The following is a 22669-nucleotide window of genomic DNA, read 5'->3' on the forward strand; positions in this document are numbered from 1 at the left end:
GACTGGCAATGAGAAACTTCTGGATTCAATGCATGTTTTTAGGCAAAAGTAATGTTGAATCTTCTTAATTAACACATATAAAATGTGTGGATGTTTCACTGTTGTAAGCTTGCTCTTGCCAAGCTCATTGGAGGTAGCAGTTCCATCTGCTTGGCAGGTAGATGTGCATTTGTGCTTATATCTCAGCTCACTCCTTCCTGTACGAGTGGGAAATTCAACTGTCATATTAAGTTAGTAACTGTCATATTAAGTTATTAACTGCATAAGTTATCTCTGCAGTTAGGTAATAATTTGAATATGGATAGACTCTAAGTAGATTGTTGCTGTCCTGTTGTACTGAGTGACCCAACCAAATTTCAGAAGTTCTTTTGTAAAATCTCTAAATCCACCCATTATAAAATACAGTATGCTTACCTCAACCAAACTACCAGAGGATACATAAAATATTGAGGATCTAATTTTAAAACTGAGGTTTATGTGGATATATGTGTAGGAGACTACTGAATTTGGTGTTCTATTTCTCTTTTTATTACTTTTTTGAGTAGTGTAGAGGGGTTCTCTTCCTCTAGCTTGCTTGAACTTGTGTAACTCCATGTTTTTAGCCATCAAGGTGACTGATTTGCTGAGGATTGGCTCCAGCTGTTGATGGTCAGACAGTATAACAGGGTTGAATTCTGAGGGAATAAGTAGCACGAGTAATCACTCCTGGCATGAATTTATGGCAAGCAGCTCTCTAATGGGGAATAAACTCCTCCTGTCTCTACTTCTAGTCATTCTAGATTAATTTGACATTATGTGAATGAGCCCCGTTGATCTTAAACTTTTCAGTTATTCATTGAGGAAATGACTTTATTTTGGGATTAACTGTCTCATAATAGAGCATGGATGTGTATCCCTCTTTTAACTCTTCGGTTTTCCACATTGAGTCTTCATATCATTCCCAGTGTCGTGTTACTGTGTCAGCTGGCCGGACTCCTCCAGTTTTTAAGCTTTGAGAGCAATATTTAGGTCAGGGACAGTGTTGAAACTCAACTATATTAGGGATTGTGCACATTCTGCTTGACCCTGTGGGGGAGCTTAATATAAAACCAAGTAAGTTGTGTCATGATACCATTCCATGCAAGTTAAGAGTTTTGTCCAGCATGGGGCCTCATCTTTTCAACATGCTCAAAATAGCATCTGTATTGGAAATCTTAAGCTTCAGTAAGATTCTTCCCTGTCTGAAAATAGTGAATATTATTAAATATCCGAGTTGCTACACAAATCTAAACTGCAGTTGACTTTATGCTGACCTTCAGGAATACAGATTTAAAGGCAGAAGGCACTGTATTTTGGTACTTGTTTTGTGCTCAATATCTTGATGCTGTTTAGATGCCTTCAAAAAACAGAATTTCTCAGGATATTTTTCCTGCATCCAGTAGTTTGCAGCTCAGGAACTTCCCATCTCTTCTCCTGCTTCTTGGATTGGAGCTCGCTCTCATATTTGCCATTACTTCAAGTGAATCTTGTGTAGTGTAAGAGCAGCGAGCAGATCTGCATGTGTATGGTGCCATACCTGGTATGTGTGTTTGAGTCCTTTGCTAAGATGGCATTGGGATTAGCTGCTTTTTGTTTCTTTTTGTGGTCTGTACCAAACTGAGCATCCCATGGGAACTCCTGGAACATGTGTAGCATTGTTGATATGAAGATTAAAACAGAATATTTATGGTGTTTCTGTGCTCTTAAGTAGCTGATAGGTCATGTTTCTTGGTCAAAATCATGACTGAAGGCCTGGCAGATCTTTGGAGAAAGAGATCCTTGGTAGGACAGGGTAATATCCTGCTGCAGATGGAAGGCAAGAAGGAAAGGTCCTCTGGACGGTGTGAAGGAGGGAGAGGACAGGGCGACTGAAGGATTGAGCAGGCAAGAATGTGCAGACGGTGGAGAATGATGAATATACAGCCCTGCTGAAGAGCGGTGCCCTGTAGAAATTATTTTGACCTCATCATCTCTCCCTGGGCAACACTGAAGCCAAGTGACAGCGCAGCTTCTTTCCTCCAAGGTGACAGCAATGGAGCAGCTTCTTTCCTCCAAGGTGATGGCAATGGGAATAAATGGATATATTCAACACCTCAAGCATATCTGGACAGCGGGATGAGCGTGTCCTTCGCGGTGCCTTTGCTGTGCTCCTTCGGGAGGAAGCGTTGGGTCCAACATCGGCAATCCATCCGGCAATATCCCCTGATCCAGGCAGCCTGCAGGGATCATCCATCCCGGAGCCCCTTCCCTTGCGCTGCCGCCTCTGCTGGTGCCTCCTTGTTTGGGAAGTACCAACCCGTTTGGCTGTGGAATTAATAAAATCTGCCATGTACAACTTGATTCCAAATGTCAAAATCGATATATGAAATACAATAAAACTTACACAAAGACGTACATATTTTTTCTCTTTTCCTTTCGTCCCGGTTGCAGAACTTAACATGATCTCTCTGTAAGTCTGTTCTTTCCACCCTCTCTCACACCACTCTCATCTTTTTCCACTCCCCTCTCCAAATAAATCAGTGAGCTCTTCTTAGCCTCAGTTGCTCTACAAAGCATGGCAAATGCTTTGGCATTAGCAAATATTTCTAGTGGCCTCTAGAATTTCTCTGTAGCCTCTAAAATTTCTCTGTCTTAGATGCAGTTTGGCCCTTTTCTGCACAACCCTGACAGTTTCTTCTCTTCCCCAGGAGCCAAAAAAATCTCTTAAAGCTGAAGCTGCAGTAGAAAAGGTGACTTGTTGATGTCTGTAATGGTCAAGTGAGAACAATTTCTCAAAGCAAGGCATGATTTTTAAAGATATCACTATTTCAGTATTAGATTTCTTTCTATTATGGTTGGTTAAATCTCACAGTACCTTGAATAAAAGCACTGCTTACCACAGAACTCACAGGCTCATTTGCTGCTTGAAGAACAGGTAAGCAGGCCAAGCCTCTCTCCACATCCCCAGTCCTGGCCTTGCAAATCTTTCCTGCTTCCTGGAAAAGAGCAGTTATCATCTGGAGTTGCTGCTCCATCTTGGGTGTCTTAATCTCTACCATTTTCCAGGCAGAACAGTCAGTTTTAGTTGGCAGAGCCCTCAAGCAGCAGTATGCCAAGTGAAACTGCTTAAACAAAACCCATGTGTAAGTTGCCACTTGATTTCCTCTCCTCTGTTTGTCCATTTGGTCCTGCCCTGGCTGTTATCCAAGCCATCTCCAGCTATCTAGTAGTACAAGTGCCAGTGCATGTTCTTTGCCTTTTATTAATATTTACATATAATAGTATTAATAACTACCAGGATTAGAGTGATTTTTTTTTTTCCCTGAGGAAACTGTGGGGTGTACAAAGCCAGATGAATCAGTGAATGGTAGAAATGTGGAAACCTTTGATCCCAGGACTTACAACACTGTGTTCTGTTAGTTCTGAAGAGTGTACTGCAAGAAAGCATCTAAGGTAGAGAATGGTGTGGCAGCAGGATGCACTTTGGAATGTCTGCCTGGAGTGCTGTGTATTTATTTAAGAAGGAAGCATATTGCATGGACGTAGTCATTGAAAAGGAATGGACTTTGGGTGGCATAAGGTGTCAATGTGAATGCATTGCTTGACAGAAGATACTTCCAATAAGTGGTAAAAATATCCCTTGAAATGAGTGTGTTTAGAGAAATTCCATAACGACAAGCAGTATTAACTGACCTGCGAAGTGCAAAATAGGAAGTTAGAAAGGGTAGCCAGGGAAAATGTGTTAAGAAAAATTGATAAAGTAACCCTAAAATTTTGCAAGAAGCAACCTTTATAAGAAGGGAGAGGAGAACTAGTCCCAGGACAAAGAATCAAATTGCTGACTTTGGTCTAGGTGCTGCTGTGATGGACTGAGAACGCCCGTCTGTCTGACAAAGAGGTGGCAAAGGGCTGTGCGAGGCCAAAACGTCCACGTTTTTGTGCCAAGCAGGAGCTGAACCTTATCCTGGGTGTAATTGGAGCTGCCAGTGGAAAGAAGGGAGCTGGGAAGTCTTAGGTGGATTTGGAGAGCAAATGGGCAAAAGAGATTCTTGCACAAAAAAGGCAGAATGTGGAAACCCTGGGTGTTGTAGAGCTCTGGCTTTAATACAGTAATTAAAGGAGGTACTTAACTGAGAACAACATTGCATAAGGTGTCACTGCTAGGTTAATCTGTGCTATCTTCCTTCTAGTTAGGTGCTTTTTCTGGCAATAAAGGTGAAATATGAATAACTGGAGTGTACTAGTAAGTTGAAAGCATTTTAAATTACCAGGCTTAGGTGCTCATTCAGTGTCCTCAAGAAGTTTAGAAAAGCGGCTAGTAAAAATACCATAGAAGCTCATAGCAGACCACTGAAGTGGAAAAACAAAAAAGCCTGTAATATGCTAATACACCCTGAAGAGTCTAAGAAAGGTCTGGGGAATTGAAAACAAGTAGTTTTTACATGTGTATTTGATAAACTTTATGAAATTGTAATTTCATAATTCCAATAGTTATTTGAGATACTTATCCTCCAAAGGAAAATATAATTCTGTTTTCTTTGAATTCTTTTAGAGATGTGTGGATCGTGCTGGACCAAACGCTTATTTATTTATATGTGCAAAAAGCCTTTCAAAGAGGGCATTGACGAAGGGGTTGGTCGTGCTCCATAACAACTCCATCTCTTTTAACCAAAACAGTAATTATCATCCCCAGCTCTCTCTAAAGCTCCTCTTTTGCGGCAGGAGGAATCGGGTGAGACACGGATCACGTTTTTAGCCGCTCTGGTTTACAGCACAGCTCAAATGGACGATATTCTGCGTTTGTACCGTGGATTTCGGGTAAGGGGGCGGCTTTGCTTGCTGTTCATCCCTGCTCTGAGCAATCACCCTCAACCCCTCTGGCCGGGGCAACCGCCGCAGCGGTTACGAGGTGAGAGGCAAAGCCTCATCGGAAACCTCAGGCCAGCTGGGATATGGAACAGACTGGAAATAAGAGAATTCTTTTATTTCCTTCCCCCAAAAAGGGAAAAGAGGGTTTTTTTAGCTTTGGGGTTGAAAGGTAAACCCACACTATCAGAGATAGAAGTATTGTGAAGGGTTAACAACACTGATTGAAACTGAGGTTTATAAATAAGCATACCTTGCTTTTTTTTTTTTTTTTTATGATACATACCCCCACAAAAAATGCTTGAAATTAGCTGTTAACAACTCAAAGGAGATTCTAGGTACCCAGGTAGTAAGTCAGAGGAAAGAGCCCCAGTCAATGTAGAGCTAAAATTTAAAAGCCGACAAAATACTAACTAGGTTAAGAATGGGTTGAGGCTCATACCTAAAACGTGGGAGATTTGTAGGTTGCTTGGTTTGCCTTCATCTTGGTTTGGGGGCTTAGCTATGGTTAAAAGATACTGCAGGTAGATCAGTAGAGTGGTGTGATTGTATTGAAAGTGTCTCCACTTTAAGAAAGGTTTGGAAAAAATGTATACTGCTAACTTCAGAGTTAACAGTATACAAAATCAGTCTTTGAGAGATGTATTCTTCCATTTTCAAAACAGAAAAATGATAGATGAATTAATTTTAAAATAATTCAAATTTAGGTGTTATTCACGTAATGCATAATTAATTACTGCAAATTATTCCTGAGGCCAGAACTCAACGAGTTGTAGGTAACAAATATCAGGTGTAGTAAACGTGCTTAAAGCAAGAATAGGGAGATGAAGTTTCCTGCTTCCAGTTAAGCTGGTCTCAAATTTAAATAGAGGATTTAAAGATAAGCTGGGGGTAGCTAATTTTGTAAGTGCAGAGGGGTTTCATTTACCCATGCGCCGATGCAACAGATGGTAGTCACTGCCCAGACCAGAGCCTTGGGTTTTATGAGCTGTAATTCTGACGTGTTGCCTCGTTTTATGTCCCAAGTGCTGCCCCTACCACCAGGGAAGGGTCTGTTGATTCCAAAAGATTTTTAAGAAACTTCGTATTTTCAAATTTGTTTTTATTTTGGGTCTAAACAGAGAATAGATACCAAGCCTAAAGCCAATGGCCTTGGCTACCCATGCAGCGCTGCAGCAGCCCCAAAGTTGTAATCATTTCTTGCAATTAAAGAGCTACATCACCTGGAGTAGATATGTTAATAGTTTTAACAGGTCAAAACATAAGTTTGCTGTGGAAGTTTTTGCTTGTGTTTCAAGGCATGAAACTTCTATAGCTCCTGGCTTTGTACTGCTGTTCAAGTATCACTAAACATAAGTAGTTTCCTTTAAAGAAAGTCAGTCTGAAGCTGCATGCAGATTTCCTTATTTCTGAATTGCCCTTGGTCAATAAATTGTCTTCGATAGTTTTGCTTCTTAAATTTCTATTCTCATTTGCTTCCTGGGTTTCTTAAGCAATGGAGAAAAAGTTGTTAGTCTTTGTAAAACCGTTTAAAAGTAGCCTCAAGTTTGGTGTTAATTGGATTAATTTGTAAAATTTTAACTTGTGAACACAAATTCATGTGTATAATTAATTCCCAATTGTATGATGCCTCCCTTCATAGAAAGCCTTGTAAACTGCCACAAATGTGCTCTTTTATGAGTAATTTGCCCAAATTGCAGAAATACTATGCTTTTTTTTTTCCTGGATCTTTAGTAGTTCTTGATATTTTAACGTTTGCACTTGAACTGCCATTATCCATGCTGATAAATTAATGAACTGGCATTACCTTGGAGCAGAGCAAACGCACCGTGACCTCCAGCTGACAGGCAAATGTGCTCAGAATTGCAGGATGACTTGCATAGTCCTTGTCTTTGAAGTTTGCCTACGTGAATCTGCTTTAAAAACACTCATACCATGATAGATACAATGCCCCTGTTTGTAAAATATTCGATGCTTACTCGGTAATTGGTTTTCCTATATAAATGCATTACTGTTGAACCTTTTGCAAAATATAAAATTTAAATTTTCATCGCATGGGTGTGTTTTAGAACCCTCTTTAATTTCAATTTTTTTTTGTATCAGAAGATCTAAGGCTGTAGGACTAGGTTTTCAGGAAAGTCTTGACGCTGAACATAGACACTGCCAAGAAACAATTCACCTGTTGATACTGTTCTATAAAGTTATTGCACAAATGAAAAATAAAATGATGTGACTGAGAAGTGGGTTTTCATTCACCCTGCTCTGACTTTCTTAATATCATCTATTTATTCAAATGGGAGAGAAATGGGATACAATTTTGTGGTTTTGTGGTGTAATCACCATCCATCTTCAGTTAAAGCCAGAGGTTTCAGCCAGTACCTGAGCCCTCTAGCTCAGGTCACCAGGATGGTATTTGTAGTAATTAAATAGAGTAAGAAAGAAAATGCCTTTAAATTTGTCCTAGTTTCATGGAATGAACTAAAAAACGAAGAGCTCACATCCAACTTACAGCCTAAAGAGCACATTAAGAGCGTGAACTGAGGACTCCAAGCCTTTTTAAATACTGATGTGTGCAATTCTGTCTTCGTACATTGAATCTTGAATTCCATTTATTCACTGCACTGAGGGTGCTATAATTTAGTTCAATGAAATCAGGTAAATATTCTTTCCCTCCAGTTTAAATGCTGCCGTGCTTGGTGAATTACTTTTTGCCTGCCAGACCTGTCTGTGCCCTCAGAGACCTGAAGAACGAGGGCCGGCTCTGCAGCTGCAATTCCGTGTCTGAAGTGGACGCAGGAGTTTAGGTACTGTTTAAGCCTGAGGAGCTTTCCACACAGTACCTATGTACATTGTATGTTGTAGATCTTGGTTTTCACCACAACAACTTGCCACTCCACAAGAGATTTAATCTCACCAGATGTAGTGGTTCCTCTGACCAGCTTCAGATGTCTGCTTCAGCACGAGCGACTCTTCCCTACAAGTGGCTCTTTCTCTCTCCGTGGGCTGTAATGGATTATAGAGAACCAGCTCAGATGCAAATACCAACATTTCCTCAGGTGAATCCTCCTGCTCTGCTGCTCCCCTTTCCCAGATTTCAAGGGAAAAACATCTAAGAAATTTGGGGCCTGGAAGAAGAGACTAAAACTCCGTCTCCGTTTCTCCAGGAGGGACTTGCATGTCCTTTCTTTGCTTGTCCTTTCTGTGGCCCTTGAGCGTCACATTTTGTTCTGTGCCGTAGCACAGCTGCACGAAGAGGAATTCCTTCTCTGCCAGGCTGTTTGCCTTGCAGCAGGGTCACCCTCATAGGAGAGGCAGGAGTAATTTGGAACCTCCTTGGGCAGCAGTAAACGTCACCACCAGCCTCTTGCTCCTGTGTCCTTGACAAGGGTGACCGAATCTCCCACTCAGGAGCCACCAGGTGCCTTGGACAATTCCCATTTTATGCAGCCATTGAACTTTCTGGAGGGAGGTTGTGTTTCCAGACATCTCTCTCCACTATTCCTATTAGGAATTGCATCTGACCAACCTCCTGTGAACCTTTCCTGGGGAATCCAACTCACCTTGTGCTTTTCCTAGGACATCTTTATGAAGCCACCCATAACTTGTGCCCCTGTTGCCGTTTGCCTTAGTTTGCTGATTTTGGAGTAAATTCTAATAAGTGGTAATGGAATGGAAATGTACTTTTGCTCGTCTTGTAAAAGTTCTTATTTTGTGATAAGTAGCCAGGATGAAAGATGTCTCTGCTGCTCCGTCTTGTATAGGCTGCGGTCCCAGTAGCTTCAGAGAGTCAAGTTATTGCTTATACATGAATTAAGTGGCAGCAATCTGAGTGGTATTGATTTAAAATAGCCGAGATGGCTGGTGTGGTTGCCAGAAGTGACTCAAGGGTGATCAATGGCAGTGTGTGACAGTTTTTAATGGCTACTTTTGGTTCCTGCATTTCGGTGCCCTGCACTTGTTTTTACACCATTGCCAGATTTTTCTCAACTGGGCATTGATATATCTGCAATTTGTGGACTTGTGCCCACGTTGTATACAGTAAATGTTTTTGAAATCATAAAGTGGGCTTTTATTTGCTGTCTTTCCTTTCCTGGGTTATTTTCAGTTTCTAAAATAAATTACGTGCTATTTTTTCCTACACTGTTGTTCTCAATGTCATTTTCTTCTTTCTCTCCCTCTGGGTTATTCCTTGAGCAGCACAACATGGTTTCCTTCCTAAATCTTAAATTTATTTATTCATACATCAGTCTTTTCCTATCACTTCTACTGAAGCTTAATATCTGAGCTTTTTTTTAAGAAAAATGAACATGAAAACAAGAGGGGACCTGTAATGAAAAATGGATCTTTTAACTACTAAGGGGCTACTGCAAACAGCTCAACTTTTGTGTAGGGATTTTGTTTAGACTAGTTTGACTCTGGTGTTAATTCCAGTCAGGATTTGGTGAACATTGAGTCTTATTCTTGAGTTTGTGGCAGAGTTATGCTGATGACAACACATATGAGTTTCTTGTCATCAGCTTTCGGTGCGCTGAGAAAGGGATCGGCAGGAGTGTGGGCATCAGGGGACACGAACATCCTCATCAGGTTGATTCGAGGGCAGTTGGAGAAGGTAAAATACAGCGGAAGAAAGAGTGCTTAATAAATGGGATAGGTGGGTCATAGACTGCAAATGTTTGAAGAAATCTCATAGCTGGAGTTGAATTGAAAGTTGCAGCTAGGATGGATGGAGTGAAGTCAGATGGGAATCTCATAGCGAGATTTTGTAGGCCGGGGACATGAGTTAATAACAGAATTAGGGGGAAAGGGTAGAGCTTTTCAATCCCAGTTCCAGGCACATTCATCTGGGCTGCAATTTGTCAGTAAGTGGCAGTGAAAGAGGGGCTGTCCTGGGGTCTCAGCATGTGGATGGAAAGGGATAAGCAGCAGGATAAAAATATCCGTTTTTTTGAATAATGATGTTGGAATGGAGAATGCTCCTTATGGTCTAGGCTGGCTGAGTGTTTCCTAGTGGGTATTTATAAAGAAAAACCATGTAAGGTGCTCAGATATTTCTATGAAAACGGTTTAGTTGAACGTCAAGATTTCAAAGTACTTGGCCAGGATCATAGTGCCATTTAAACGTGAGCGTGTGGTTTTTTGCTCGTTTGTTTATTTGTTTTTATGCCTGCCAAGATCTTTCTAGGAACAGGATTTTAAAATGTTACTTGTTCTTTCTCTTTGGTTCCTCAGTTTGATCACAGCCCGTCTGATGACTCTGCTTCCCAAGTGAAAATAAGAGAGCAGTTAATTCTTTCTTTTTTTCCCCCACTTTCTCTGCAGTCTTTTTCTTTTATGGGCACAGGACTGGAGGCAGGATGGTAACAAAGTGACTCAGGAGATGGGATGTTTAGACAGTTCTTTGAAACAGGAACTGCTGCTTTTTCTTGTGCATGGAAACAAAGGATCAAATGCAAAAAGGGGTCGAATACTTCAAATTTCTTTAATACCAAGCACGCTGCATGTACATGAGCGCCTGTTTTGGCACTGCGGGTATTTTTCTGAAGTTCACTATCACTTTTTGTCTAGTTCATAGTAGAGATTTGTATAATATTAACTGAGGTAGACACAGGGTTGCCGTTTTCTTGGACACTCTTGCACTTCTCATCCAGGACTCTGGTTTAAGGGAACATGTGCTCAATGCCTTGTTTGCAGGGGGTAAGTTTACCCTAAAGCTTTGCATGGGATGTCATGCAGGGTAACTCACACACATTTTCTACTCTAGTTTAGTGTGAGCTGGCTTCATTTGGTGGAAAAATGGGCAAGAAACGGTCCATTAATGATCCCAACGATCTCAGCTTTGCTCCAGCGTGGCTTTGCTTAACCGTGGAGCCACAGTGTGAAGATGGAATTTTGTCAAGGGAGAAAGACCGAAAAAGGGGCAAGCTGGTGATGGAAGTGTTTGCTCCATGAATCGTAAGGAGCAGCTCTGTTTTTCACTTCCAAAACGGGTTAGCCCGGCAAAGGGTTTTACTAGTAAAACTGGGAAGACCTGTTTGAGCTCGCGAAGCGTGAAAGCTGCCGGCAGGCTCTGCATCCCAAACGTCACTTCTCCTTCCCTTCCCCCAGCGGAGACGTTTGGGGGGTTCCATGGATTTTTCCCTTCATCCTGGAGGGAGGGAAAGGCCATGGGGTCTTTGCAGCCTTCCAGTCCCAGCCGCCGTCACCCTGCTCATCCCCTGCCATGCCCAGCGCTCCAGATCTCCTCTGAAACAGGGTTTTATTTGAAACCATTGCCACGATAACAAACTTCCCCCTGTCTTCCCTGTCTCCATTTTCTGTTTTCCCCCTCCGTTTCTTGAGGCTCCGGTTTGGATGAGTTCACCTGTGGGTGTTTTACATTTGGCTGGGAACGTAAGTAAAGGTGAAACACGATTAAGGTTAATGGGTACCTGCAACAGGGTCCTTGATCCACGATTGTGTGGGAAAAAATAAATTTCTGAATAGTTAGCAATGGCACCATGGTTTAATTATTCTTTATTCTTTTTAAAAATATTCTTTAAACAGATGCTTCTTCCTCTAAAATAGTGCTTTTCTGGTTCTTATTAGCCCTGGGGATTTCTCTACCTCTTAAGTATTGAGCTATGCCTTGCGATTTGAGAGCTGCTATGAAACTTATTTTTTTTCTTTCCTTGAAATTAGTGTAAATGAATATGAAAGCTTTGAGATCTCGTTGGGATTTAGTTGTTTGGTCTGTGTTCCATCACACGCTTTTCCTCAAAGCCTTGCAATGGATGTTATCTCAGAGCAGCTGAGAAATCCAATATGCAATGGAATAATACGTAAAGAAGAATATTTATCGGTCCTTCCGTCACACCAAACTGTAAGCAAAAGCAAAATCAGTACATTTTTAGTTAACATGAGTCCCTGAAGTGTGTGTTGCTGCTCCCCCTTGTACAGAAGAGATGATATTCTACTGTTGTGATTAAAAAAAAAAAAATACTAATTGCACCTTATGCTAAGCTCAATAGTATTATAAATGGGGCCATAGGAACGTTGTAAATATGATCATTATTGGTATCTCTCTTCAACAAACTCTTGTCAAGAATTCTCTCTACATTGTGGACAAAAGTAGGTTGATTGAAAGTTAGTTGAGATCCAGATTCAACGCGCTGTTAGGACTGCACAAATACAGTTTAATTTGCTGATGATCTTCCATTCCCTGCCCGGCGAGTGTTTGCGGGACGGATGGGCTCCCACCACCCTTCACACCTCCTACCATCCCCTCCTTAAACTGATATTTTTTTCTGCAAACCAGGTGGATACTGTTTTGTGCGATCTACATATTATTTATATTATTATTTTGCCTCAAAATTTGTTGCCTTAATGTCCTAGGCTTCTGTTCCTGCTCTTCCTTGGGCACCCTGGTTGGTCAGTCTGCATTTGACTCTGTGTTTTCTGCCTGGAAATTGGCCTGTGGTTTTCTTCTCCCTTCCTGCCCATCTCATTTCCTAGAGAGGTACTAAAAAAGGGGGATTTGAGATATTTTGTGAAGCTTCTTTGTAAAAGATGCTGCAGCAGTACAGCTTTGAGCTATTAGAAATGCAAGACCTGAAATGTTGGAATTGCCCCCAAAACAGGGGGTCTAGAAGGGGAAGTTTCAGTAGGTACAAGTAGAAATTAGACTAAATGTTGAGCAAGGATGTGCAAAATTGGCTCTGCAGTTCTTGGATTGTGAACGTGCTCCATGTCTTCCAATATTAACACCCTAACAAGGGATTGTTTTTCAGAGGGACTATGAATTGAATTCTTCTAAACAAACCATCCATGCTTCTATAAAATAGGATTCCAGTGCATATGCAGCCGTGCAAAATGTGGTCTGATTTTTCTTTTTTTTTTTTAAGCAAAACAAAAGCTTTGATCCATGAAGTTTCTGAGTACTCGGGCTCAGTTCCACCTAACACAAACACAAGCTGAAGTCTAATTGTGAGCTGGCTTTAATGGACTTGCTCATGTGTGTAAAGTGCTTGGGGCTTCATTTCACTCCCTGCAAGTGCCCAGCACCTAGCAGGGTTAGGGCTTGTGGGCCCGTTCCTTTTAAGATACCTGTTTTTTTAAAAAAATTAAGTTGTGACATGCACTACGAAGAAAACCAAGGAGGAGATGTCTTAGATTCCTTCAATATGCAAAAAAAAAAGGTAAATGATATAAATGGAATAAAAGGAAAACAGCCAGGATGATTTAAAGTTGCTGGAGAATTATCTCCATTTAGATATATCTGTTTATGGATACTGGGCTGCTACTTCATATATGGGCCTGTGTTGAGGTATTAGACTGCTGTCTATAAAACATCAATGATTTCCCTCAAAAAAGCAGCAATTGAAAGAAAACTAGTGCTTTCACCAAGCAGATTTTAAACGCAGGTTGTATTTACCTCAGTATAAAGGGATTTGATTGAAAAACATCAATTTAGTTGGGTGAAATTTAATATTTTTGAATATTAAAAAATAAATAAAAAAACACAACGAAATTCAAAACTTGTGCAGAGCAGTAGAAAAAACATCTGAATAATGACTAGTTTAGGAAAAAAAATGCTATTTCAGCTGTTTATCATATATAAAGTAATACTACCAGAGCAGCAGATAAGTAATTGTAACATTTTGGGGTTTCAATTTTGTGTTTCGCGTAGAGCAATGAAAAGGCGTTGAAAATAAATTTTTAAGCAAGCAGTATAGAAATAAAAATGCAAAAAAAAAAAAAAGAAAACACAAACATTTCTTTTGAGTTTTTCTTTGAGGCTGACGATCCTGGGGCTGGCGCGGCTTTGCCGCTTGGTGGTGCCACGTTGGTTTCCAGATCTCCCGTGTGAACCGGGCCGAGCTGGAGCTGCCGCGGGCCGGGCGCCGAGCCGGGCGCTGCTGGGGCCGGAACGCGGCGGCTCCGGCCGTGCCGAGGACGGGGCGCTCGGCGGGAGCTGGAGCCTCCCGCGCTCGGCGCCGGGATCTGCACAAATTGCTCTGCCCCCTCCGTTGTGGGCGGCAGGGCTGGATTCGGGAGGGCAGAGTTTCCAGAACGTTTCTCTCGGTGTGCACGCAGCCCGGAATAGCTGGGAGTTGGAGATATTCCAGGCCTGGGGCACGGATGCCGGTGGATTTTCGGAGACAGCTGGGAGTGCGCGGCTCCCGCTGGAGTACGCGGCATTCCTGCTCTCTCCGTAGGTGCCCAAGGGACGTCGTTCCTGGGCTGTTGTTCTTCTAATGCTGCTGGGATTGCTGCATATTTATTACTGGGATTTGAGGGAGGGCACGGGACGGGCAAGGTTGTAAATCTAAACTATAAAGGACCCATGTAAGTATTCCAGTTTTCCTTTGTTTTCTTATTATGGAATGGCTCCTATATTGACTCGAAGTTACATTTTGTTAAAACCACACCATTTGTTGCAGCATTTCAAAGTTGCCAGTCTTTAGCATTGCAGTGTATTTACATCAGCCTTTATAACCTCTTCTTTTTTTTTCCCCTCTTCTCTCGATGCTGCAGTTCCAAAAGAATTGGTGGAGCTTCACCTGAAACTGATGAGAAAGATTGGGAAGTCTGTCACGGCAGACAGATGGGAGAAGTATTTGATCAAGGTACAATACGTGTGTCGTGTTGTTGTGCACTGCTGGAATGGTGACGAGTGATGAGCTGTTGTGTCAGCAGCCCCTGCTGCGAGTTGCAGCGAGCCTGGGGCTCTGCTGTGGTCAACACTGCTGTGCTTGCCCAGGCCCCAGTTGCATAAGAACCCAGCTTAACTTTCTGCCTGCCTAGGTTCAATCTTTCTGCCCATCTAATACATAAATCTCTGGAAGCTGACAATATATTTTGCATGTAAAAGAGCACGTAGCTTCATCCTTGCTCATGACATGTTTGGGGAGGGCTCAAAGCCTTCCCCATAGAATTAGATTTCTTAGCCCACTAACAAGCTAAATTAAACGGATTTCCGTCGCAAATATGCATCTGTACAGCAAGTTTTTGAGTGTGATTTAATCATTATCACTTGGTTAATATCACTACAGGGGCTGACCATACAGGAATTCTCTTCTGGTGTGTTAATAAGAAACGAAAATATCACAGTGATTTATATTGGCATGCTCAGAATTGTACAAAAAGGATGGCAATGTAATTATTTATAAACAATTAACTTACAAATCTAAAAATGCAGCATCCCATTGCTTTATTGTCATCTCCTTGCTCTACTGGCAGAGATAATTCTATGCTGATATTTTAATTGTGGGTGTACTTTCCTGGGCATCTTACATGCAAGTGGTTTTTAGCTTAAAGAAGTTGCACTGCTTCAGAAAAGGAAAATATGCAAATATTCAAAATTAATAAATTAGCCTTTCCCTTCTAGGTATTTTGATTAATATTTTCTATTCCAAAAAAAGAAAAAAAAAAGTCATGTTATTGTCATCTTGCTAAGAATATGTGGAAATACAGGCATTATGGCAATAGCAGCTGTAGTAATTATAGTTCCTGGAAGATCCAGTCACAGGTTGTCCCCTTGGTGCTGTCCAGAAGCCTCACAGAGTTAGGAATTTGCCAAGAGGTTTGTGTAGTCTTAAGATGATGATGGATAGAGGACTGGCAGGGTGTCAGGAAACAACCTGCTGAAAGGCCTTGCATTAAATCTCACTCCCTAACTGAATTCTGTAGATTTTGAAGTATTAGAGTTGTAAAGCATTTACGATGGTGCTTTAAAATAATAACATACAGTCATCTATATATAGCATCTGTGTGACTTATGTATTACTAAGTACTGTCTTAAATTCCTTTATATACCTCAAAGATGAGAAATCACAACTCTGACTAGTGAACTTAGATACCCTGTTGGAGCAGATGTGGGAAAAGCAGAAAGCAGAGGGAGAAAGCAAATTGATAAGGGGGTAGTCTGGAAAACTGCATTGCAAGGACAGGAAAATAGGGAAACTCTCCCACTATCCCCTTAAATTATCCCCATTAAGACAGTGTAAACATGTTAACAGTTGTCCCCATTAAGCAGTGATAAATTCGGCTTCGTTTACCAGACTCCAAAGGTACCTGGCAATTTCTTATAGCCTGTAGCTCAAAGGAATCATGAGACCAAAAAAAAAATGGAATATAAGTAATGGGAGTCATTTAGAAAAACAACAAAGAGCATCAGAAGATGCCACAAAACACAGGGAAACCTGCAAAGTTATAGAAGGTTTGAGAGTGCTCTCAGCAGCTGTCTGTAGTAGTATTTGACATGCTCTTAAAAGGCAGCCTTGACCTCTTTTTCCACTACTAGAAGCTCTTGATATGTTGCTGTTGCTCAAGTTTGGGTAATGCATTCTGGATGCGACCGACTTCTTTTACTATATGGGAGGGAAATAGGAGGACATTCCAATTCATACACTCCCCAAAATGTGTGTAGATGTGCATACATATGTAAAAGATACATTGCTAGTATGTTTTGTATGCCAAATTTCTATAACTTAAGCCTTATCCGACCGCCCTGCTTTAAAGGGCGGGCATAAAATACTCTCCCTAAGCAGTGACTGGGATTTGAGCAGCTGAATTTGTGGCAGGAAGCTAACGTGGTCTTTCGACAGCCCAATTTGTTTTGTGCTAGCGAGCTCACGTGGCAGCCGGGTTCTTTCCTCGCCCGTGTTGCTGGTGGAGCTGTCAGGGTGGTTGAGCAGGGAAGGAGATGGCTGCAGGGCTCGGGGAGCTGCCTGTGCTCCTCCATGCAGCGAGTCCACGCGCTCAGGTGGGTCTGGGATAAAAATACTCTGCTTGTCAATGGCAACAGCTAAGGGGAACGGTCCAGCCTGGCTGTTCATGAGAAACCCACGGCTGAATTCACTGCGGCTGCGCTGAGCAGGTCTTTCGCTCGACTCGGGCTTGTCACTTGCCATAAAACTGCTTTTGTCTAACGTAGCTTGTGGTTTTTGTGCAGATAGGAGGGCTCTGGTCGAGCTGGATCCCTCGCCCTTCAGAGGGCTCTTTCTGAGCACTCTTTTCCTCTCCAGTTGTTAGAGTTCAGGTGTCCAGAGTCCCACCCGGGCGGGCTCTCTGCTGTGTCTCTCACCCTCCTGTTTCTGTTGTCTGCAGTGAACATTGGAGCATGGTAGTAGTAAGTGTCAGATGCCCACGTAGCTGCTTTAGAAATATTTTAGAGTTATGTATGACCTCTTTTTACAGGGTGGGAAAATACTGACCACTCTTGAGCATACAGAAACCAGCTGTTCCTTCAAGCAGCAGGTTTTTGAGTGGTCGACATGTCCCCTCTGTGAAGGCAGAACCAACGTTTCAGCGGAGCCTGAATCACTGAGATCTTTCTTTTAGGGCTGTGGCAGTAGTTGTCTGTAAAAAGCAGCATCTCAAAACGTGGCCATCTCTGAGCAGATGTTTCATCAGCTCTTATATCTCTCATGTGCCCTTATACCAAGGGTTTTCATATACATCTGTTTGTCATGTTGAAAGGGAGGAAGGAGCAAAGGCAGAATAACCTGGTTTTGTTAGTGGTGAGCAAGTGTCTCCCTTATTATGAGCTTTGGTTTTATGCAAGGGAAGTCTACACACACCATAAATATAGTTTAAATTCCGATTTCTGGTGGAGCTGAGCGGGTCTAATTGCAGGCTGGGCCAGCAAGGGGGTCCAGAGCTTCCCTTTTGCTGTGCAGACCTGAACCTCTACCATGTGCTCACAGGGATGCCTCTCTCACCCCGGAGTGAGAAAGTGCAGGGATAAAACCAGCAGAAACCATAACTCCCCAAAGGAAAAAGAGAAATAGTCTTCTCATTTTAGCTCCCTTAACTAGCTTACCATTGGGTCAATTTAGGTTGTGCTTCAGGCTGGTGAATTTTAGGGTTATTGCTGCTGCTCTTTCCAGGAAAAGCGGTTTTCAGACAGGGTTTACAGGCTTAGTTTATTTTTTCCTTAGCTTTATTTAGCTCCTCCCAGCAATGGGAAGACTACGTTGCTGTGATTGTACATCCAGCAGGATTTGGTTCCTTGCAGGCTAAAATGTAGCAGTACTTTGCCTGCTAATTCGGACAGTCGTGAATTAACAGTGGCACTTCAAAACACTCTTTTTGATGTATTCATGACTAACTTCTGTCCCATTTTAGTGGATATTTCCACTAGAATGGCCTCATCCATTGGAAATCCCACTGCTGTGTCTCGACTTGATAAGACGTTGTGTTTTTGCTTACATCTCCTCTCTTTTTGTGAGAGTTGTGTTAAGCATTTGGAGCTGTTCAGGGAGGAGAGGAAATTACTTTTACACTGTGATTTTTTGGAGTTCCCACTGATTCTGTCCACCTTTTACTGCTACTCTTTTCATTTTTTTTTTCCAAATTGATGGGGTTTCGTTTATTTCTAGTAAATTTGTTGGTTATTCTCACAATACTTTAAAATATTTATCAAATGGGTTGAGGCTTAAAGTATTTAGCATTTCCTAAAGAATACTAATTTCACAGCATGGAGTGACTCAGTTCCTTTGTTATCTGCAGTGCAGTTTGCAGGGCTCAGAGGCCCCAGGAGAGCCTGTTGGCTTGTGTGGTAAGTGCTGCAAAGACGTGTAACAAGAAAACACATCTACCCAAGGGAGCTTGTTTGCCAAATAGACCTCAAAGAAACCAAAATGGGAGATTTTGCACAGCAAGACAAGGAGTTGCCTTCGTTACTCCCCACTTTGGGATTGTGCTACCTCATTTAAGAGGTCTAGAGAAGTTGGTGGTGATCAACCACTAGCTTCAGCAACACTCTTCCAGTATCAGTGGGGCTTGCTGACCTACCTTGCTTTACTTTTTATTTTTATGTGAGGCGTTTGGACTTTCAGTGCTCTGAGAGATCATATATAGTCATTATTACACTAAGGTATTATTAATATGTAATTGTTGAGACTTGTTTTTATGCACTAATCCTAATTATCTTAATATTCTGTTTGTGACAGATATGCCAAGAATTCAACAGCACTTGGGCTTGGGAGATGGAGAAAAAAGGATACTTAGAAATGAGTGTTGAATGCAAACTGGGAATTCTGAAGGTACATATTCATAAGTCAATTTTTGACTGACTTTTCCTCTCTTGCTTAAACATCTTGCAGATTAGCTTTCTCTTACACTTTAAAGCCTTGCAAATTTAGCTTGACAGCTCCATAGCTGGCTGTGCTAAATGTGGAGTTGATCTTTTAACAGCCATGATATTGATTTGAGTGGGAGAGGCCCAAGCTGAGTGGAACACTTCATACAAAACTGTTCTTGTTGGTAGTGTTTTATGGCAGTATATATTTGTCTGTGGAGTGCACTTCATAAAATGCTTCCTAGCTTGCAATTAAATGTGCTAATCTGAAGTTCACAGACAAAGACTGGACTTCATCTTCTTGATCCTTGAGGAACTTAGAAGGGTTGGTTTCAACTTCTGTGTGTTCTCTATGTGTCTTATTTTAGAATGAGATCACTGATATTGTGTAAAAAATAAGCAAAATATAATAATAATAATAATAAGTCTTTCTTAACTCGCCAGTGATAAAATCTAAAAGTTATCTCTGATTGTAAAAGAACATAACCTGGAAATGTGAATAGCTGTAGTGAACTCACCTGAAGAGTGGTTTAAAAAGAAGTTTCACGTTACACTGAAAAGGAAATGAGCTGATATTGTTATTTCTGTTTAGACTTTGATGTTTTAAGTCTCCCAACTTTCTGCTTTGTTTCAGTATCTCTGTGAATGTCAGTTTGATGACAATCTAAAGTTTAAGAACATTATCAATGAGGAGGATGCGGACGCGATGCGTCTGCAGCCCATCGGGCGGGACAAGGATGGCCTGATGTACTGGTACCAGCTGGATCAAGAACATAATGTCAGGATGTACATAGAAGAACAGGATGACCAGGACGGATCCACCTGGAAGTGCATTGTTAGGTATTCCATTTTTTTTTCCCTTGGTTTTTATTTGTCATAAGGTGATTATTTGTGACTGGGATTCAGAAATGTATTTCAGTCTCCATTTTTCGCAGAGTAGAATTACAGATGATGGTGTTTTTTGTATTTAAGTGTATATGTTAGTGAAAGAATGTGGATCATCTTAATTAAGAGGACAAACATCTCCCTGGTTCAATAACAGACAAATTATATATAGATTTTCTGCTCTATGAAGCTACAATTTGTAGAATATGAACAGAGGAATCTCTTGAGGACAATTGCTCCATGTTAACTGGAGAGTCATCAGTGGACAGTTTGCTCTTAGGAGGATCACACTGCAGTTTTAACCTCATGAAGCTGAAAATGGTTCACAGTCCATGCAGGAAGGCACCAGAGACCTTCTGCAGTAGAATTTGGCTCAAGATGGTGCAAGGGCACAAGATGTGCCAGTGCCCTTGTGTCTCAGTTTGGTCTGATAATCTTTTCATGATACGTTGGGCTGCAAGTTTTGTTTTGTGTGATTCTTGCTTTGTATATCTTGGTTTTCACTTTCCTATCTAAGCAAAATATACATGGGATCTTTCTTAGTGGAAAATAATCAGTTTGATCCATTTCTGGTTTATCTCTATCTACATTTTTTTTAACTGGTTCCAAGTGTGTGTTCACTCGGAGTTGATAATGATGAGTTAAGTAGAAAGCTAGAAGTAGATCTAAAAAAAGTCAAATGCTGTCTGTATTTTTTTCATTTTTTTCTCTTTGTACATTTTAATTTTTATCTGTGGCTTATTTACATATCCAGAACTTTTATGACCAGGGAGGTAATACAGAATTGTTGAAAACACTATCGATGGGTTATTATTTTATAACCATAATAATAACCAGACAGCTGTTGCATGTGAGTGAAGTAAATACATCAAATAAATAAATCAACCCAGAGCTGAACTGTGTCTATCTTGTCTCATGTATTGCAGACTCCAGAGTGAGTGCCAAAAGTAGAGAGGATTGAGTTTCTGCTGAGAAAATTCTGGTGCTCCACGTTCACAGCAGAAAAAAAGCAATAATGGAGTCTAAAACTTGACGGGGTTTTAAAACCACAAAAATCCGCGTGTTTGACCTGCCAGGCTCCCTTCTGTAAACTGGGATAAAACACTTTGCTGAGTATTGACTTTTGAAAAGGAGTAATACCAGAGCCTTAATATTCTAGTCCCTTATGATCTGTTAATCAGATCTCAAATAGTCTATTAAGGCTCTTTTTTTCTAGTTAGATATTTAGTTTAAATCAGTGTACTGAGACTCACATGTATAGGAGTGTGTGAAGTTTTTCTCCCTATTGTAGGTCAAGTAGATGGATTTTTCTAGATGTTTTGTATTTACTAAATATATATAGGGTACTTCTATAGGTACGTGAGTGATTTAATTGCTTTTGAAATTTTCCCTTGAATGGTAGGCTTGCCTTTTTGGTGCATGAGCAATAAACTACAAGGTCTTCCACTGAGAGAGATGAAACTGCAAAGTAAAACCAGGGGAGACTGGTAAGAGTAACAAATGAAAGAGCAATAGTAGCAGCTTGGATCCAGGCCAGCAGGACTTGAGAGTGAAGTTGGTTAAGCTTCCTCGATAAGGTAATTTTATTAAAATAAGGATAAATTGGGAAGCAGTGCAAATGGGAGTGCAAAACTGCAGCCACTTCGAGAGGACAAGGATTTGGCTACTCTTGTTTTCCAGGTAACACCCATGGTTTCCTGGACAGCACCCGTTCAAGCAGACGACGTTTGTTTCTTTCTAATGAATCCCTTTGGGGTGAGTAAGTGGCTTATTGGGCAATATGTTTTTTCTTCTGTCATCCAGAAACCGAAATGAGCTCGCCGAGACCCTCGAGCTCTTGAAAGCACAAATAGATCCTGCCCTGCTGAAGAACAACAGTCAGCAGGAGAATTCGTCCCGTGAAAGCCCAAGCGTAGAAGATGAAGAAACCAAAAAGGGGGAAGAAGCATCTCCACAAGGTTTTCTAGCTTCTTTTTCTTTTCCAATTTTAAATGTTGCTCCGTGGCACTGTTAGAATTTTAACTTCCTGAAAACTGACTGGTTTAGATTAGGACTTCTTTTAAGTACATGTTTCTGTTCAAGGTAAATCAAGTAAATGTTGAATACTTTGAAATGCCAGATAGCTGATATTACTGAACTTTTTAGAGTTTATTTAGTCTCAGTATTTTATTTATAAAGAAACTTGTGTATATACATTGTTTTCTTAGTAATTTTATCTTTCCTGTAGATTTTATGCAATATTGTAAATACTTGCTACTGTATATTTTCTGTGGCACATTGAACTGTTGTCCAACTGTTGCCCTGTTCTAGCAAAATTAAAATTTCAAAAGCAAAAAAAAAATCTGTTTGTGCAATGCCATGATTGATATCAATACACTTTGGGTGCATTGTTTATTTTTGCCTTTTGAGTTTCAATGAGAAATATATATCGTTTATTCCCTCAGGTGTTTCCTAATTAACATGATTTTTCAAAAAGACGTCAGCTTAAGTTAAAACAATTTAAAATATTTCGGATATGAGATACACCGTAACTGCCTCTACTATATTGTCCTCATCAGCAAAGAACTTTTTTTCCTTCCTTATTATCATGTCATTGCACATATCTGGTATCCAGTTGGTTTGTGCATTTATTTTACTAAGTACCAGTTAGCCCAAAATATTTTGTATTAAAAAAACCTGCTTTTTTTGTCAGGTTATGAGAAGTTAAGGGTTTGTTATCCTAAGTCATTTTATTCCAGGCACTACTAACATTTTGTTAAAACACAGAAGAACATTTTCTACGGAAAAACATTTTCTCCTTCAGAAATAAGATTTAAGATTTGTAGTGTGTTAGTGTGAGTTTCTTCAGATCTGTTTAAT

At 40.9% G+C, this 22669-nt stretch overlaps 1 protein-coding gene across 1 annotated transcript in view; it reads left to right on the plus strand.

Annotated features, from left to right (window-relative positions):
* The window catches only part of RSF1 (remodeling and spacing factor 1), a 49592-nt gene that overhangs the window by 6699 nt on the left and 20224 nt on the right, over positions 1–22669 (plus strand). Inside the window, exons 2-5 of the mRNA XM_088534990.1 lie at positions 14377–14468; positions 18798–18890; positions 19560–19765; positions 21614–21768. Of these exons, the coding sequence (XP_088391116.1) occupies positions 14377–14468; positions 18798–18890; positions 19560–19765; positions 21614–21768 (546 nt within the window). The remainder of the gene's footprint in view (positions 1–14376; positions 14469–18797; positions 18891–19559; positions 19766–21613; positions 21769–22669) is intronic.

This window comes from Tinamus guttatus, unplaced genomic scaffold (genome assembly GCF_059628265.1).
Source record: "Tinamus guttatus ecotype Peru unplaced genomic scaffold, ASM5962826v1 Tinamus_guttatus_pri_ptg000602l, whole genome shotgun sequence".
In the NCBI taxonomy this organism is placed as follows: domain Eukaryota; kingdom Metazoa; phylum Chordata; class Aves; order Tinamiformes; family Tinamidae; genus Tinamus; species Tinamus guttatus.